Here is an 18,878-nt window from a genome sequence, read left to right as displayed (position 1 = left end):
GCGGGGCTCCTTCAAGGGTCAGGGCTCGCACGGCCTCATTCGATACGCCTGTCTCTCTCGCACTCGTGGCGCGTCCCCACGGGGGTGCGAGAGAGGCAGAGCGGCGGAGCGCCGTTCTGAATCCAGCCGCGGGGTGGGCCTGACGGCGGCCTCGATGTTCCCCTGGGCGGGGCGGGCGGGGCGGGGCGGGGCGGGGCGGGGCGGGGCGGGGCGGGGCGGGGCGGGGCGGGGCGGGGCGGGGCGGGGCGGGGGGGAGCGGATGTCGAGGGGGAAGGGAGGCGAACGCAGATATCGACGGCATGCCCTCTTCGAGGCATCGAGGGCCCTCCCCGAGATGAAGTCTGGAATACATTTATTTTTCGGCGCATGAAGTAGATGGACGTCCTCTCTCCCCTCCCATGGGCCCTCCGCTCCTCGAAAGCGCCAAGCGCGCAAAGCGGCCTACTTCTCATTCGCCCTGTGTACAGTGTGTGCGTCGCTTACGTCTCCGCGCGCCTAAGCGACTCAGAGAGAGACGGTTCGTTTGACCTCAGAACAATAGAGCGAGATACGCCACACAGTGGGCCCGAAGACCAGCCGTCAAAATCTTAGACGCGTTTTGTCACTAAATGGGACTTGAACCGAACGTGTGACCCCACCAATGGATTGCTCTCCGAACGAGGAATCCATTGGTGGGGTCATACGGTCGGTTCGAGCCCTGTTTAGAGACTCAGGAGCTCAAAACACGTCTGAAGTTTTGGCCGCCGGCGCCGGTCTTCTGGCCCACTGCGCGCGAGTACTCCACGCTGCCCGAGTTACGCCTGTCATCATGGGTGCCGACGTTATGATACAGCCCCCTCAAAGTTCTTGGACGACACACTGCTCAATTTTTGAAGCAAGTTGTCGCGTCAACTTTGACACACGCAAAGCGGGGGCCAGCCCGGCCCGGCCGGAAGGGAAGTGAGGGTGACGTCAGTGGTGGCGTGCGGGGTGTGCCGGGGGCCTCGGTGCGCGGACATAAACAACAAAGCAAATCGATGCCACACTGGGGTCATTAAAGCACCACTTCCGAGAACTTTGGCCCCGGCAGAGGAACTAAAAGGGTGGCGAGGCGACGTGCCCCCACAGCAGCAGGCTCGTCGGTCTGTCTCTCTCGCACCAGCACGGGACGTTGCATGAGTGTGAGAGAAACAGACCGACGCTGCGCGCGGAGTCAGTCTGCGGCCGCGGCTCGGGCGGCCCGTGCCAGGCAGGTTCAGTCACGGGGTGCGCCGCGCTGCCACACTGCGTGCTGCATGCTTTGCCCGCGGCCCCAAGCCCGAGCCGCGGCGCTGAGGACATCCCGGACACCCCAAAGGCAGAAACTAGGTTTTGCGTGAGTTGGGCCGGCTCGGTCCCTGCCCCCGCCCCACCGCCGACTTGATGCGCTCTAACTCCGGCACTCGCTTCACTTTGATTCTGAGGCTCCTGTGTGGACTCTTGTCCCACTCCGCCTCCAGGGCCGCCGCGTAACGTAAAGTAGTGCACAGAAGCTTCGGACCCAGGCAGCCGTCCCGGGGGGCGCTTTTCCCCGGCTTGGCTGTGGTCGGAGCAGCGCGGTGAAGGGGGCTGTAATATCACCCACCAGCAATATCAACACCAAAACACAGTTGCCACAACATGGAGTTCCAACACAAACTGCCAGTAGTTGTGCTCGCGTGGGGCGTGGGGGCGTGGGGGCGTGGCGGCGTGGGGGCGTGGGGTGTGGGGGCGTGGGGGCCATGCCTCATCCGCGGGGCGCTGTTAGCCTGTTCGGAGGACTCGCCGGGTGAAACTCTTTCAATTGATGTACTGGCTCCACTTGTTGCAGAGTGTCGCCGAGCGTGAACGCGGAGCCGAGGGACGGCCTCGCCCTCCCCGATGACGATGTCGATGGCGCCCGGGCGACAGCAGCGCTCGATGCAGAGCATGCAGAGGTAGGGAGGGCTGCCGTGCGGTGCCAATGGCCGTGCCACGAGCGCACCGACAAGGCGACACGCATGGTGCTGTTGTTCCGGTGCCGGGTGCAAACTGGTTCAAACGCCGGTGGGGCTTTCAGCCAGTCGCACGGCGACACTGGCAGAAGAAGAGCGGTGTCCTTAAAGCTTCTTGGTTGCGTTTGTTCGTCCAGGCGTCGTGACCCCGGCGACGCACCGCGCCCGACATGAACGGCGACGGCCTCGGCGTGCTGCTGCCGGGGGTGCCGGCGGCCGGCGACGGCGTCCCTCCGGCACCGAGGCTGGTCGGCCCCGCGCCCCGCGGCCAGCAGCTGCGCATCAACTTCCTGGCCAACCAAGACCACATCCTGCAGGCCCGGCAGGCCCGGCACGGCGGCCAGGGCGGTAGGAAGGTGGTGCCGCTGCCGGCGCCGGAGAGCGGGCCGCCTCTTGGGCCGCCCCTCAAGCAAGGGCTCGAGCCACAGGTTGCGGGAGGTAAGGTGACCGCAGGGCTGTCGGGCCGGGCGGGGCGGGGCGAGGCGGGGCGGGGCAGGACGGGGTGCTCCAAAGTTAGCGACGTGATACTACCGGGCGTTGGGGAAGCTTAACACAGCGTCTCCGAAACAGCCGGCGGTACATGCAAAAGATTCCCTTCCTTGTTGCAGGCGTCTTCATCAGCGCTAGCTCCGGCCTGGGCTCGCAGTGGGCGACGGCGACGCCGAGCCTGGCCGCGCTGTCCACCCCCAGCCCCACCGGGAGTGTGTCCAGCATCCAGCGGCTGCTTCCCAAGGCGAGGTACAGTCAGGGTATGCAGCCTCCGGGTTCGTTATCAGCGGGCTGACGGCGTGCACGGTCCACTGCGCAGGTCTGCGGCCAAGAAGGCGACGCGAAATCGAGTGCTGTCCCTGCTGGCGGCTGCCAGCCTGTTCGAGGGCGCCATCCTCATCGGCCTCATCGTGTTCACGTACTTCTGTGAGTGGCCTCGGCGTTGTCCAAGTTTCCGAATGCGACTTGGTGCGAGACGCGGCACTTTGCAGGCGCGTGACCCACCAGCCAGCGTGGAGCCAGAGGGTAGAGAAGGACACCCAAAGGAACCTTGACCCCCCAGAAAGCCGCCTAAAATGTGAACAAAATGCAATATTTCGCCCCTGTGAGTTCGCAAAAAGCGCTGCTTTGCCCGATGATGACCTCGATGATGATGGATGACTCTAACGATCATGATGATAATCATGATGAAGGTGACGATGCTGGTGATGGCTTCCCTTGCCTCCGTCCGCCAGGCCTCCATACGCTCTACTCCGTGTCACGTCCATCGACCAGGCCGAGGCACGGCGCCCCTTTAAGCAGCGTCGACAGCACACTGATTCCGCATTTCGGCGCTGTCTCTCTCGCACACTCTCGGAGCGCTCCGTGAGTGCGAGAGAGACAGCGCCGAAAGCGACGTTCGGAAGCGCTCCGCGGCTCAAAGGCCACGGCGGGGGCGGCGGCGAAGCCGTAACGCCAGTCGAAGGTCGTGGAGGGCTTGCCGTGGGCTTGTCGTCGGCTTGCCGGAATCAACTCGGCCTGCCTTGGCCTGCCGAGGAGCCGCCAAGCCAGGAAGCCCTTCCAGCCGCACGCACAGTGGGCCAAGACCTGTGGAGGCGGCCCAAATTCTAGGCGTGTTTTGATCTCCAGAGTCGCTTAATGGGACTCGAACCGAACATGTGACCCCACCTATGGATTCCTCGTTCGCAGAGCAATCCATTGATGGGGTCACACGTTCAGTTCCGGTCCCTTTGACGCGTCCGGGCCACCTCCACAGTTCTGGAATAGCACAGTCCTCGGTTTAGCAGAGCCCGTACAAAAAAAAAGTTAAATTTGTTTTCATTTGCCCTTCCGCCACATTTTAATAACACGCGTCGAGGTGGCCCGTGGTAACACCACTGCTTGGTGTGCGAGAGGCAGTGTTTGCGCGAAGAGCATGTGCTCTCCGGGGCTCTCCGCCCCGCCGTGTTCGCGCAGTGCGTGTGTTTGTTCAGCGCGCCTGCCCCCGGGCTGACCCGGCCGACCCGGCCGACCCGGCCGCCCGACGTACGGCTCAAATTCATCTAGTCTCCCTCATCGACCCCTCCACGCTGGCGCCGCTGGCGGGCTGCCTCCGAGGGGACCGTCGTCCGCTTTCGCAGAAAGGGTGCAACGTTTCGAACGCCGCGGCCGTCACAACTCGAAAGAAGCGCGTGGCAGGGCAGGGCAGGGCAGGGCGGCAAGGTCACGCAGCGGGCCATGCCGCGGTTCAATAGTCCGCCGAGGTGACACCCCCTGCAGGCCGTATACAGCGAATTGTTCCGCTGTCTCTCTCGCACCCGCGGGGGCCACCCCATGTGCGCGAGAGAGCGCTGAATCCGCCTGCTTTGTGTGAGCGGTGTGAAAAAGAGCAGCGCCCCATTTGTCTGTAGGACGAGCAGTTTTTAAGCGGTCTTGCTACCGCTTCTAGCTCTGCATACGATCCCACTCATCCCATCCCATCCATCCACCCATCCATCCATTCAGCGCGCTCGGAGGGGACTGCATGGTCGTGGTTCGTCTGTCGTCTGTCGTCTGTCGTCTGTCGTCGTCGCCTGCGCCGCCACGCCGCCTCGCCGCGCCAGTCCCCACTCCTCACAGCCACCCCCTCCCTCCTTGCCCCCTCTCTGCCCGGCCTCCCCGGCCGGTCCACGGCAAGACCGCTTTGCTAAGCTTGCCTTGGCGGAACTTTTTTCTTTCCCCGCTTTTTTTTGTCACACCGCGCGTTTTGTTTGAGAGAAATGGCGGCGATGACGGTTCGCCTTCGCACCTGAGACAAAGTCGGGGCTGTTGCCCCGTTGCTGCGACTCGGACGGCCCTTGGTGCCAGTCCGACGCACAGTGGGCCAGAAGACCGGTGGAGGCGGCCATAACTCTAGACGCGTTTTGAGCTCCAGAGTCGCCAAGCAGGACTCGAATCGAACGTGTGACCCCATCTCATTGGATTCCTCGTTCAGAGAGCAATCCTTTGGTGGCGTCACACGCTCGGTTCGAGTCCCATAGCGACTCTAGAGCTCAAAACGCGTCCGGAATTTTCACCACCCACCGGTCGTCTGGCCCACTGGGACGCTGGCTCGACTTTGACGCGACTTTGGCCTGCGCTGCAGACATGAAGAGGGACGACGGTGACATCTGCCAGTCCGTGGCGTGCGTGCGCTCGGCGGCCAGCCTGCTGCGCTCCATGGACACGCGCGTGTCGCCGTGCCACGACTTCTACCAGTACACGTGCGGCCGCTGGAGCGAGGACCACCCCTCGCCGGCCGCCGCCTTCAGCCACGACTGGTTCTACGACCGCAGGGAGCACGTGCTGCTGGGAGTGCAGGGTGAGGCCGTCGCAAGGGGCCAGAAGACCGGCGGAGGCGGTCAACATCCCGGAGGATTTTGAGCTCCAGAGTCGCTAAATGACACTCGAACCGAACGTGTGACCCCACCAATGGATTGCTCTCCGAACGAGGAATCCATTGGTGGGGTCACACAATCGGTTCGAGTCCTGTTTAGCGACTCTGGAGCTCAAAAAGCGTCTGGATTTTCAACCGACTCCACCGGTCCTCTGACCCACTGTGCGCCCCTCTCGACGTTCGCTGTCGTCCAAGGATGAGTTCCTCGGCGAGCAGTGGCGGCGGAGTCATTATTGGGGGTCGAAGCTGTTTGCGGGTGCTCAGCACTGCTCGGGGCGGGCGCTCGATATGAGGGGTGTATCAGGAACACAGCCACTGAGCTCCTTGGCATGTTTATTCGGGCTGGCCGGGGCTGGGAGTACCTCATCCGCTTGCGGGGAGCCACACTGCCAGGAACGTTAAATCAGATCGACTCGCGTTTTCCCGATCTTACCACTTCAGTGTGATAAAAAATTGAGGTCACTTTTGATTTTTCGGTTTTCTACGTCTTTTTTGTTACAATGAGGAACGGATTACATGTATGAAAAACACGTGCTTGCGCGATCTGTAGAGGTAGCTGTGTGTACACAAATAATTTCCCATTCGGTGATGGCCTGTCCCCTTTGTTTGCAGAATTCCTGTCCCAAAACTCGACCGCAGAGGACCCCTGGGCCGTCGGGCAGGCGCGGATTCTGTATGAGGCGTGCCTGGACCGAGGTAGCCCCGACAGCACATGCCCGTTTTCCTGTTTGCGGGGCCGGGCCGGGCCGGGTTTGCCTCGCGGATTGGAGTAATGGCTCATCTTTCTAACCACAGACCTTGCCGTTGTACAGACGCATGGGACGCGCTGGGCCTGGAGCCCCTGTTGGCCACGCTGGACGCCGTGGGCCTGCCTCGCCAGCCGCCCCTGGAGCCCGACCCTGCGTGGGTGTGGGAACGCACGGCCGCCCTCGCCAGGAAGCACATCAACAAGGACCTGCTTGTCAACCTGGACGTGGTCCCGGACGTCAAGAACCGCTCCGTCAACAGGATCCTCGTCCGGAAGTACCGGTCTGGGTCCCCGCTGCTGGGGTGAGTGTTCAGCCTCCACGCCGCCCTAGTTTCTTGAGACTATACTTCAAAATTTTAAGGGGAATATTTTTGGACTTCCGTCGAATTTTCGACATTTCCTTCATTTTTCGGTGATTTAGTCGGATTTTGTTGTGCAGGTACCACGGCCACCGCGTGGAGGACAGGAGACACCGTATCTTGGCGCGGTCCAAGATGACCCTCACGGCGTCTGACCCCGACCAGGAGCAGACTCCGGACGGAGGTGACCCGGACAAGGGGGACGAGCGCCACCTCAAGGCGTACCTGTCCTACATGATCACGGCCATGAACGTCCTCATGCATGTGAGCACGAAGGCTGTTCCGGCTCGGTGTAGCCGCCCCATGCCACACATAGGCAAACCTTCCCAGGATGCGCCACTCTCGAAAGGGTTGCCAACCTCAGCCTAACAACGAGGCAACCGAGCTTTGCTGCTGAAAATGTAGCTTGGACGACGGCAGGACGGGGGTGGCAACCTTACCGGCAGTGGTGCATCGAGGGGATTTTACCCGCGTGAGCAGTGAGACAGTGTTTGTGCTGGACCAGGCCAACGAGACGGACAAGCAGCGCCCGAGCAGCCCCCCGCCGCTGCTGGCCCCGCTCGCGTGTACCCGCAGGGCGGAGCCGCCACCCGAACGCGTCACCAGGGCGGCGCGCCGCGTGCTGGACTTCAACAGGAAGCTCTACAAGGTGAGCAGGCGACGCGGTGAGCACTGGAGTCCACCGGCAGCAGCGTGCTAACGTCGGCGACGTCGTCCCTCCCGCAGCTCGCCTTCCCCGAGAACAAGACCGAGGTCCGCGACAAGGACCCCGAGGAGATGTGGGTGTGGGAGCTGCAGAACTTCACGCACGCCACGCTGGGGCCGGACGTCCCAACTCAGGTGCGTCCAACGGTCCAGCACCGGCAATTTAGGCCTGACTTTCGTTTTCAAACGTTGGCTGCCACGCGATGCAGACAGCCGCGTGCGAGCCTGCTATGCACTTTGCTAGCTTTGCTGCAAGGCGGCGAAACCACGCGCCTTGCCGCCGTTTTCAAATCGGCCGTGCCGACCCGCTTTGCCCAGTCCGAGCACACATGCGAGGCCGCGTGGCGGTCGTGGCGGCCCCTGCGGACAGGCACCGCGGCTCGCGGGGGTGGCCGATGGGAGGCCTATCTCCTGGGCGCCTCGCCGCCCCGCCGCACAGTGGGCCAGAAGACTTGTGGAGGCGGCCAAAACTGCAAACGCGTTTTGAGCTCCAGAGTCGCTAAGCAGGACTCGAACTGAACGTGTCACCCCACCAATGGATTCCTCGTTCGGAGAGCAATCCATTGGTGGGGTCACACGTTCAGTTCGAGTCCTGCTTAGCGACTCTGGAGCTCAAAACGCGTCTGGAGTTTTGGCCGCCTCCACCGGTCATCTGGCCCACTGTGCGGCGCACCGCGTGGGCAGGGACGCCGCGCAGAGACACCGCGCCGTGTTGACCCACTGTGGTGTGCCGCAGATCAACTGGACCGAGTTCCTGACCGCCATGTTTGCGAGTGTGCCAAACGTGACTTTAGACCTGACCAAGGACAAGCTGGTGGTGGAGGACGACGAGTACATGCAGAAGCTGGCCCAGCTGCTCGCCAAGACGCCCCGACAGACGATACGTGAGGAACGTTCCGACCGTCGGCGTGCTCTACGTTTTGAAAACTGGAAAAGAACTGAAGCAGTTTTTGTTTAGAGTTGTCGCTGTGGTGGGAGCTGGTGGATCTGCTTGCGCCCTACTCCACCGCCGAGATGCGGCAGCTCCGGCGGCGGTACCAGGAGATTGCTTCGGGGACCTCCGGGGCCACGACCAGGTGCGAAGCCGCCGAGCACGTCGAAGCAAAAATGGCACCGTCTCCTCTCCCACACTGCACTCCGGCTTTTGCTGACAGCAGCACTGTCAATGCACTTTGGTGGTTTTTAGAGAGACTAACCGAGCCCCCGCCAAGCAGGCACACCGTCCTCTCTGTGTGCGCGTTGGTCCTTATTCGCGGAACCTCCCACACGCCACGTTGCCACCGGCAACGGGCTGGCTGAAGTAATATTAAAGAGGTCGCTTGCGAATGACAACTCATTTATCGTCAACAATGAATATTTCATGCTGGGAACAGAACAGTTGTCAATTTTCACTGTGTGGTGAAGCCACAGTAATAAGCTGCGATCCCTCGAAGTAGTTGGGGCATAATCTAGCAGATTAAACAACGTCGCCGAATGTAGCTGCCGCAGTCAAAGGAAACTGCGCGACTGACGCGTGGAGTACCTGTGGCATTCCCTACGGGTGGCGGCCTCCCTGCCTGCCAGCCAGCCAGCCTGCTCCAGACGGGAGTTCCCGTTGAATAATTAATCATCGCCATGTCTATTTGCCCTGATGCTGGCAGGGAGTCCGTTTGCACGGAGGCCGTCAACGGCCTAATGGGCATGGCGGTGAGCTACCATCTGGCGGACGCTGCTTACCTCAGGACGACCGGGGAGAAGGTACGGTGAGGGCGAGACCGCGGGCCGGCCACTGCGACGCCGCCCCTGCCCAGTGGATTTGCCAGGAGACCGGCGGAGGCGGTCAGAATCCCGGACGCGTTTTCAGCTACAGAGTCACTGGGACTCGAAACGAACGCGTGACCCCACCAATGGATTGCTCTCCGAACGAGGAATCCATGGTGGGGTCACACGACGTTCGTTTCGGCTCCTGTTCAGCGATTCTGGAGCTCAAAACGCGTCTAGAGTTTAGGCCGCCGGCGCCGGTCCTCTGGCCCTCTGAGCACTGGTGGTAACGAGATAGGTCCGCAGGTGCTGGAGATGCTGGGCGACGTCAAGAGCGTCTTCGAGGACCTGGTGGCCGAGCTGAACTGGATGGACGCCGCCACCAAGGCCGCCACGCTGGGCAAAGTCCGCGCCATGAGGTCGTTTGTGGGCTTCCCGGAGTGGTTGCTGCGGCCGGACAAGTTGGACGAGTACTACGAAGGGGTGGGCACGGGGTGGGCAGGGCACTGGGCGGGGCTCGCCAAATAACCGGACCACCTTCCGGGAAGCGGGAAACGGAAGGCTGCCTGCTGACTTCCCTCTGTTTGCCGCCAGCTCAACATGACGAGGCAGGAGTACCTGGGCAACGTGCTGTCTTTCCAGCGACTCGTCACCGAGTCCAGCCTGTCGGTGCTGCGGCGGATCAACACCGACGACGGGTGCGCCTCTGGCTTGGCGGAGGAGTCGCGGGGGCCCACTGCCGAGCTGTGCGCCGCGCCAAACTGGCCTATGACGCCAATAATACTATCACTTGGTCGATACAAGATTTCTAGGGGCTCAAAAACAATGCGATGTGAGAGGAGGCCATCTCAAATCAACACTGTCTCGATAAAATGGTCCATTTTGGCTTCACCGCTATTGCGGATGAAGTGACCCGACTGCAACGCGAGTGCACCCCTCGGCGCCTGCCCCTGCGATGCGAGTTGTCCTTGTTGTTGCTCTCCCCGGATTTCAGTTGTCGCGTAACACTCCCTTTGTCTTTTCCAGGTGGGCGACTGACCCGACCGACGTGAACGCGTTCCATACTTTCCAGGCCAACTCTGTCAGTACGTACGACGCGGTGGTTCCTACGGACCTCAAGTTTTCGCACTTTCCGCGCGTCTGACTGCATTTCTCTGCTCGCAGCCATCCCCGCGGGAATCCTGCAGTTCCCCTTCTACGACCTGGGCTTGGAGTGAGTGTTAGCGCCTGTTAGCGTTGTGACGTGGTCGAACCGGCCGATGATTCTTTCACCGCCGCGCCGTTCGATTCCCGATGCCGGCCGGACGCGTGGCGTCGCGGGGCGTCGCGGGGCGTCGCGCCACAGGCGAGTCACAACAGTTTTCCGTTGCAGAGCCCTCAACTACGGCGCCATCGGCAGCATACTGGGGCACGAGCTGACGCACGGCTTCGACAGCTACGGTGAGCATCGTTGTGTCTCTCTCGCGCCAGTAGGGCGTTTAGTGTGTGAGAAGGGCAGGGGGATCCCTGCAGCAGCCTTTCCAGGCAGGGTCAGGTTAGGTCGGTGTATCAGACGCCACGCGCGGTGCGTGCCGGTAGTTGGCTCCTGCATCATGGAGTGCGGCGCCTTTGAGCCTGCGCCTTCAGGACACTCCCTCCAGGACACTCCCTCAGGACACTCCCTTGAAGCCTTTGCAGAGGCCGCGGCGCTTTGCCGGCTCACATGCCCTTAATGGAGGACTGCAGGTGGGGTGCTTGCCTAGCGGCGCTCAGGGGCCCTAGGGGGGTCAAGGGGTTGCTGTAGCTCAGTGCTCGCGCCACGGCTTCATCGCGGCATCAACGATAGCCTCGCCCGGGCTGGGGGTTCGAGTCCCGGCGCCCCCTCAGACATTCCCCCTTTTTGTTGGCAGGCCGCCTGTTTGACAGAGACGGCAACATGCGGCCCTGGTGGAGCAACGCGACCGTGGCCGAGTATGAGAAACGCACGGATTGCTTTGTGAAGCAGTACGGGGACTACTTCCTGCCCGAAGTGGACATGAACGTGAGTAAACGGCTTGCCGGTCGGGCACGGGTCGACGCTAAACCGCGAAAAGTAAACACGCCGGAAGACTTAGGCTGAAAAGCGGCAAACGGGCGCTGATTGGTCCAGCCTCCCCTTCGGCCGAGGCTGGCTCTATGAAAGCCGCAGGCAAACCCGGTCAGTGGATCTTTGGAGTTGGAAGAAGGCATGGAGAGTCCGGGGGAGGCCCCCTCGGAGGGGAGGCAAAGTTCATGCTGTGGGGCCTCGCCACGCACAAAGCTGCTCGTGGCAACAATTCTTTGGAAGCCACCCAAAGCGGAAAAGCTGACCTACTTCGAGTCTGTCGGCGCTCTGCCCATGTCCATAACGCTTATGCCCTCGCGTAGGTGGACGGCGAGCTGACGCTGGGCGAGAACATCGCGGACAACGGCGGGCTGCACGAGTCGGTGCGCGCGTACCGGCGCTACCTGCAGCGCCACCGCCTCACCGAGCCGCGCCTCCCCGGCATGGCCAACTACACCCACGAGCAGCTGCTCTTCCTGTCCTACGTGCACGTGAGTCAAAGTCTGGGCAGGCGGCCCGACAGGCTGCCGAGCACGCGCTGGAGTGCGTTGGGTTGCCGACGCGCCAGCCGCGAGGTGCAGCCGCCAGAAGTCAGGTTTCGTTTTGTTTGCACCGTGGAGACAACAATTTAAATCGTGTGGGGATTTCCAAACTCTCTGAGTCCGCATATCTGACCTTGACTGTAGATACACTAACTTGCAAAGAAAGTAAGGTTACTTGCCGACCCCGCGAAACTGCTGAAATTGGTTAGAGATCGCCTGTTGCTCTGGATTGTTGTCGTCGCTAGGCCGACGGCTGGCGGGACCAAAACCCTTTTCTTGCCGCCAAAGCGAGCTGCGTTTCGGTGCGTTCCGTTCCGCTCGGTACTCCGTGAGTTGACTTTACTTGCTATTCACTGGCGGTCCTGGCGGTGCTGGCGGCCCTGGCGGTTCAGCTGTGGTGCGAGTCGTGGACGGAGGAGTCCCTGCGCTGGGGCCTGGAGGACGAGCACGCACCGAACCGCGTCCGCACGTGGGGCGTGCTGAGCAACTCGGAGGACTTCGCGCGCGCATGGGGCTGCAGCAGGGGCACTGCCATGAACCCGGACCGCCCGCGCTGCCGCCTGTGGTGACGGACTGCCGGCCCCTCCACCAGCATTCCGTCAACGTCAAGAGCGTCTTCGGGTTATCAACCTGTGTAAATATATTTTTGACAAATAAATGTTTATGACAATAACTGCCCGTTTTGCACGTGCTGCTCCTGTTTTTCCCCCTTCCCTCGCCGAGACGCCGGGTCCCTTGAAGCTCCGCAGGAATTCGGCTGCGGGCCCTCGGACGCCGCGAGGCACCAGGAACACGGCCCTTGTTTATTCGCCACTTAGCGTTGCGCCTTCTGCTCCAGCCCTCAGTCCTTTGACAGCTACTCTTTCCTGCCAAAAGTGCGCCCTTTTGACCCGGCGAATCGGAGCTCGCCCTCACCGTCGCCGCTTTTCCTGTTGGGGTCCACCAAAACAATCGCAACATTCCGAGGAGGATCACGCGGATGAGAGGCAAAATAACGGGACCGCGGATAGAAGGAGGGGACAAAAGGAACCGGAATCATATTCCTTTGGACGCGTTTCCTGAGTTGGTTACACACACATTCTCCAAAAGAGACAACCACCCCCTTTTTGTGAGTAGTATGGGACGTCCACCGTCACAGTTTCTGATTGGTGTGCCGGAGTCCTGGCCACGGTGCGACCAGCTCCTCGGAGAGCACACCGTTAATTACAATTCAGAAAACGGTGGTTCGATATCGGAAAGACCAAAGGCCTGGCCGCACCAATAACCTTGGCGGTGGAGAGTAAACTGGATGCCGGTACAGAGTATCGGCTTGCCAAGCTGAAAACAACGAAAACTGATGGGCTCCTCCCATTAAACTCGGAAACAAAACGATTTGATGAGAATGTGACGGTTGTCCGCAGGAACCGGGCCTGGGGCGGGAAGGGGTGGAGGGAGGGGCAGAGGGCTTTTGTATGAAACATTAAACAAGTCGTTGCCGGCGTTTCCCTGGCCCTGCAGACTGGTTCCGAGTGTCGTCTTCATCGCCCTGTCTCTCTCGTGCCCTCTGGGAACGCCTCACGAGTGCGAGGGAGACAGCGCGACGAAAACGACTCTTGGAATATCAGTCTGCTGTGGCCCGTTCTCATTATTTAGGCTCTCCAATGACACACTAACCGCGCGGAAGTCCGCCCACCGCCAGTGGGGCCGTCCCCCTTCGTCACACACGTGGCCGAGGTTCAAATTTTACTGACCAAGGCGGGGCCGAGAGGGGGGGGGGGAAGGTAGGGGCGGGGCTGGCTGACGTCCGCCGATCGTGATATGATGGCCCATTGGCTGGTCGTGACTTGCTGCAAGATGCATGGCGGCAGGCCGAGCGGCAGGCCGGCCACGCCACAGCCCCTCAAGCTCACCCCCATCGTGGAGGCGACGCGACACGAGACGCGGACCGTCGTCGTGCCATCCGTTGGAACAGCCGTCCGACTTATTCAGCGGGGTCAAGATCACTCGATCCATTATGATTCGCTGAGACGCCATGCCGTGGCGTGCCGCGGCGCTACGCCACGCGACTGCTGGCTGGCCGACGACTCCGAACGGGGCCTTTGTCTCTCTCGCAATCGCGGCCGCCCCGAGGGGCTGCGAGAGAGACAGAGCGACGCGGCACTGCGCTCGGAATGGGACTGATGGCGCTGGCCGGGAGGGACTGCAGGACTGCAGCCGTCCCGGGCAGCGCACGCCAATCGCACGCCGTAAGCCAGCCTTGACTTTTGCGGTGTAGCGACAGAGCTCGGTCCGGGCATTTTGGGAATGCAGTGGCTCGCCGCGCCGCGGACACGCAGCATTCCGCTCCACGCGCCCCGCCGAGGTATTTCGAAGTGGCGCGCGCGTTGCTGGGAGAGGGGTGAAGCACTGAAATAGATTTGCTGACAGTGCGGCGACGGCCTACATTGACTACCCTGCGTGCACCCGCGCACCCTGTATTCCCGACCACACTACGAGTGGTGAGAACAGGAGCGCTTTTTTGCGCGCGAATTCCCCCGCGACGTGCGGTATGTTTCGCTCCGCTCCATCGGGTGGCGCGGCGCGGCACGGCACGGCGCAGCACGGCGCGCTCCGAGGCAGCCAGTCGATAAAAGGACACGCCAACTGTGCTTCTTCGTTCCGATCTTGACCCGACTCGCCCGGGGACTCGGAGACACGCGTCCGTTCGCGACCGTTTGCTCGACCAATAAATGTGCCAGCAGGCGATACGGCGTCACCGGTGACGTCACCGCTGTGTGCGTTCGGACATGCGAGCCGTATTGGCCCCTTCGATAAACAATGTGCCAATGAGGTCTAAGGGGTGGTTGCGCCAAAAGCTGTACTTATCCCACAAAAAAAAAACATCAAAACAATGACTTTCCTTTTGTCATTCGATCAGAGCAGCTACGCATCTTTATGGTAGCGATGCAGGGACTCGCAAACATAAACACCCCCATATTTAAGCAGCAGCTATAGGGGCCGACTGGGCACCCACTACCCCAACTTGGATTTCCATTTTGCCGCCCTCTGCTCGGCGCATCCATCCCGAGCCCTGCACCTCCCATTATCACCGTATTCCTCGTGGCCACGGGCGTGACCGTCGGAATTTTCTAATTTTCACGCGCACAAACCCTGCCAGGCCCCCCCCCCCTCCCACCACACACAGTGAAGCTGTGCGACCCTCCCCCTCTAAATCGTGTTCATTACCGCTCCACCGCTCGCCTTTCTGATCACTCTGCTGAAATAAAAATGTGCAATTAAACTTGGATGCGACACGCGGGAGCGTCTCTCCGTCTGGAACCAGGTGAGGTGGGGCGGGGCAGGGTGGGGCGGGGTGGCCAGCACCACCGGTGACGCGGGGATTTAATTGGTGGGCGCCTTGTGCCATTTGCCACCATCGGCTCGGGCATAACGCGGAGCGTGTCGTGGCGTGGCGGTGCGTGGCGGTGCGGGCGTGGTAGCACGGCGCGCGCCGCTCAAAGGGCGGTTTAATCACACACGAACGCATGTGCTAATTGCCGCCAGCACCGGCAGCAACCACACCGCACGGCCAAGAACGGCCACACGTCACTTCTCAGAGTCTTCGAACACCGAAGGGCGCAAATATTCGGTAAATTTGAATACACCTCTATGTTTTAAGATTTTCAATCCTTCAAGTTTTCTTAATACTGAGTGTTCAGTGAGTGTTTACTATTGGTAAATTTTTAGTTTGCATTTGTGTTGCATGGACAATGTAGAAAAAATACCGCTAAAAAGTTAACCGTCGCAAAAGTGTAAAAATGTCCCGTTTGACGACTTTTTTGTGTTTACCCCCCGTCTGTCTGGTGGAGCGCGAGATTATAAGGCAGCAAAAAGCAGATGTGATGACAGAGCGTCTTCCACACGCTGTCACCTGAGCGTCAGCATTGCGTCAATGTGGCGTGCCTCGCGCCTCACCGCCCCGCCCCGCCCCGCCCTGAGCCTGAACCCTCTCGAGCAGACTCCGGGAGTGAAGAGTTGTGTATACCGTTCTTCGATTCATCCCGCGCGGACCAGGGAGGCCTAGGGTGGGGTTCGCCTGACGGGGTAGTCTGTGGTGGTGGGGCCCGGCCCGGCCCGGCGACCAATCTGGAGGGGCTGGAGACAAAGCCGAACGGTCCAGGGCTCCAGCAGAAGCCGGCTGGAGGGGCAGGGAGGTTTATAAGCTCAGGTGTCGTCTGGCAGGCGTCGATACTGCAGATCCCCCTGTGGCGTACACATTCAACATGAAGGTCCTCGTAAGTATAAGCCCCTGCCCCTGCCCCTACCGGCTGGCCTGTTGTTGGCGCCACCTCATCACCCCTGCCAGAGTGTCCGGGTCTGGTGCCTTTCTTCGGCCAAACAAGAGGACTTTTTGAGATTTCTTTTAAAATTTTACCATTTTAAAATATTAGAGCTTCTCCTAGGGCAAATCAATGGTGTAGAACATGATCATCACGATTTTGAAGTTCAATTTTCCGTCTCACCTTTTTCGTCAAGTGTTTTGTTTTCTGTCAGGACTGTGACAGTGCATCCTCGAAGTGACTTGCCATTGTGCCACAGTTGTTTCTGGTGCTGGTGGCGGTGGCGGCCGAGGCGGCGTCCCTGCGCGACAAGCGAGGCCTCTCCCTGACGGTGGGCCACGCGCCCATCATCGCCGCCTCCCCGCTGGTGCACGCCGCGCCGCTGGCGGTGGCGCACCCCGTGCACGCCGTCCACGCCCCCCTGGTGTCGCCCCTGGCCTACCACGCGCCGCTCGCCGTGCACGCGCCCCTCGCCCTGGCACACGCGCCCCTGCTGGGCCACTCGCCCTACCTCCTGCACTAGGTGACAACATGTAAGTGTACAGGCAGGGGAATTTGTTTTTCTTACGCTTGATGCCAAGTTTATGAATCCCGGGTGCATGATGTGCATAGCGTGCATTGCGCGTTCTCCATTGCATTACCTTCACTCCGCATTTCAAACCAAGGACTGCTGGTGCGCTCTAAAACTTGAGACATTCTTAGACATTTCAATGAGGCCCGCCAGCTCTTTTATCCCTTCACAGAAATTCGGCAGAACGCCATTTCGGAAGCGTTCTCCATACCTGTTATCATGGAGGGTCTTCCACCAAGCGAGAGGATATTTTTTGTAACAGTGCCCTCCGTTTGCTTGGTGGGATTCCGTATTTCACGATTAACACTGACAGACGCGGAAAGACTTTTTTTATGTTCCCGTGTGACTGAATTTTCCTGAATTTATAGCCTGCCATCTGGGTGTCCTCACCGCTCTCCATCGGTTTACCGGCACGCGGTTCGAGGGGGCCTTTCTTCGCTGTGTCACACCCTTTTTGAAAGCATCCCGCGTGGGGACTTTTAACCTTACATTTTCGGAATCCCTCGAAGGAGTCCGAGCGCAGCCTTGCAAACCTTGATCTTTCCCAACCCCAATGCCAGCAAAGCGTTTGTCACTGAAATGCAGTGCGTTGACCCACAGTGTGCGCTGATCCCGAGCGGTCTCCTTGCTCTGTCGGTTTCACACTCGTGAGGAAGCCCGTCAAGGGTGCGAGAGAGACGGAGTGTGCTGGCGCGGCGTGAGACATTGCCGGTGTGTTGCAGGTCACCGCAGGCTGCAGATGCCATGTGTGGAATGACGCGGCATGGCGCGGCTCAACCAGTCGATTCGGCATTCCTGTGCGTGACTGTACGCCACGCGTGACCCACTACTTGGAAGCCATTGCCAAAGGCCTGCCCTGCAGCGCCTGCAGCCACGCACATATGTACAAAACCGAGTTCCAATTATTGTGCTTTCTCGAAAGTTGAAATAAAAGTTGGGAATGGCGAAAATGGAGTGGTTTTCTGTTGCCCTCATGTGTCGTGGGAATAAACAAACATCAGCACGGGACATGCATGCTGGCGTGCATCTGCCTGTCTAAAAGCACTGGTACAACAGAAAAGTGTACTTTCTTCAAGGCGTAGTGTTTGCTTTGGCTTGGCTCCATGCATAGTGCTCCGTTCCGCTTCTCTTCTACCAATCTAAATGCATGGGAGGGCTTCTACTCTATGCTCGAATACAACCATGGAGTCTTCAACTTAGTAGTACGCTAGGTAGAAGGGCATATAACCACACTCCAGTTTTATGCCAAGATTACTCAAGCTTGCGCAATCTTTCGCGGAGCAGGATGCGAGTATTCTTGCCTCAACCATTGTCGAAAATGTTGGATTTCTTTCAATTCATTTGCCTCAACTAGAAACGGAGCTCAGCGAATTCCTCCTCTGCTCACGCCGGCTCGCGCTCTCCTGCGCCGGCCTTCCCAAAGAAAGGTCGTGTCCCTGCCCTGTAATACAGTGGCACTGCGCACGAGATGTTTTTCCCACATGCCGGGCACGCCCTGTATCCTTCGCCGCGACGCCGCGACGCCACGACGCCACGGCACGCGCACTCCGAACTTTTCCAGTTCGACACAAGTCGCGAGGACAAGAAGCTAAATAATTCCGGCGTCCTGACCAGGATTTATCTGTGGAGACGTAGTGCAGGCGAAGGTCGATGTCGGACACGCCTTCGGTGACACTGCTACTCGTGACCCCAAGGGGCCCCGGTGGGGGCCACGTTAATCATTCACCTCCGAAGGGGAGGGGAAAAACGGAAACATCTGGAAAAGCGCATCGATTAGTGCATCGGCTGGATGGTGGCAATGCGAAGCGCCTCGGGTCCTTCAAACCGCCGCGCCCCGCGGGCCGTCCAGGGACCGAGGTGCCGACGCGCTCGCCACCGGACAACACGATAGGGCGGCCGGCCCGGCCCAGCGACCAATCACAAGGCGCGGCGTTTGACCTTCGCCCCGAGACGGCCAATGAGGGCATGTGAGCCCCACTGAGGGCGGCGGACACCACCGGCCGCTGGCAAGGTGCATCACACAGTCAAATAAACATGAGGGGGACGATGCGCAGTACGGCGGTGGCCGCGGAGTTCGGCCCGATAAGTCCAGAAATTGTTTTGTCGCTTAGCTGTTGGACTTCCAAAAAAACTCAGGAGTTCACCCAAAACAGCCCATGTCCTGAGCCAAGATAATGTACTTGCAACAAGTTATTATTTACTGGAATGTGAATTTGCTTTTGCAGTAAAATTTCTTGGTTCAAGAGTCGGATTTCCTGAGTAAGAGTTATAGTCGGTGGGACAGATTTCTCTTCAGTCACACCTCCGGTTCAACTATATGGCACGGTCTCAGTCCGGTTGACTGAAGTACAGTTTTAATCGCCTGAAAATATTGAATAAATAACTCGAGTCGAAAGGCGCCAAACGACGTGGGAGACTTTGGGTGACCCAGACCCTGGCCTCACCGTGACCTACAAGGACAGAACGGGGCAGTCGGCGCT

General features: G+C 60.1%; 2 protein-coding genes across 2 annotated transcripts; both read left to right on the top strand.

Annotated features, from left to right (window-relative positions):
* Positions 1 to 2,381: 2,381 nt before the first annotated feature.
* LOC117639763 (neprilysin) lies at positions 2,382 to 12,098 on the top strand. The gene is made up of 20 exons (XM_034375653.1): positions 2,382 to 2,429; positions 2,600 to 2,729; positions 2,800 to 2,906; positions 5,083 to 5,298; positions 5,986 to 6,069; positions 6,186 to 6,423; positions 6,561 to 6,744; positions 6,986 to 7,129; positions 7,207 to 7,320; positions 7,922 to 8,069; positions 8,144 to 8,261; positions 8,826 to 8,922; positions 9,232 to 9,408; positions 9,520 to 9,623; positions 9,952 to 10,010; positions 10,090 to 10,138; positions 10,298 to 10,365; positions 10,815 to 10,945; positions 11,311 to 11,478; positions 11,922 to 12,098. Exons 4-20 carry the CDS (start codon positions 5,085 to 5,087, stop codon positions 12,096 to 12,098), a joined length of 2,274 nt encoding a protein of 757 aa, XP_034231544.1. The 5' UTR covers positions 2,382 to 2,429; positions 2,600 to 2,729; positions 2,800 to 2,906; positions 5,083 to 5,084.
* A 3,601-nt stretch (positions 12,099 to 15,699) lies between these two features.
* LOC117641455 (larval cuticle protein F1) lies at positions 15,700 to 17,348 on the top strand. The gene is made up of 3 exons (XM_034378790.1): positions 15,700 to 15,782; positions 16,087 to 16,360; positions 17,121 to 17,348. Exons 1-2 carry the CDS (start codon positions 15,771 to 15,773, stop codon positions 16,348 to 16,350), a joined length of 276 nt encoding a protein of 91 aa, XP_034234681.1. The 5' UTR covers positions 15,700 to 15,770; the 3' UTR covers positions 16,351 to 16,360; positions 17,121 to 17,348.
* Positions 17,349 to 18,878: the final 1,530 nt, after the last annotated feature.

Source organism: Thrips palmi, unplaced genomic scaffold (genome assembly GCF_012932325.1).
Source record: "Thrips palmi isolate BJ-2018 unplaced genomic scaffold, TpBJ-2018v1 HiC_scaffold_1, whole genome shotgun sequence".
In the NCBI taxonomy this organism is placed as follows: Eukaryota; Metazoa; Arthropoda; class Insecta; order Thysanoptera; family Thripidae; genus Thrips; species Thrips palmi.
Note: the sequence above shows the minus strand (reverse complement) of the source record. Positions and strands in the feature narration are given on the sequence as shown.

Excerpts from the sequence above, each read along its gene's own strand:
- LOC117639763 (XM_034375653.1), top strand. The coding sequence starts at position 5,085 with ATGAAGAGGGACGACGGTGACATCTGCCAGTCCGTGGCGTGCGTGCGC. Across the intron at positions 6,070-6,185 it reads TGAGGCGTGCCTGGACCGAG|ACGCATGGGACGCGCTGGGC; the intron begins GTAGCCCCGACA and ends GCCGTTGTACAG. Across the intron at positions 8,262-8,825 it reads ACCTCCGGGGCCACGACCAG|GGAGTCCGTTTGCACGGAGG; the intron begins GTGCGAAGCCGC and ends TGATGCTGGCAG.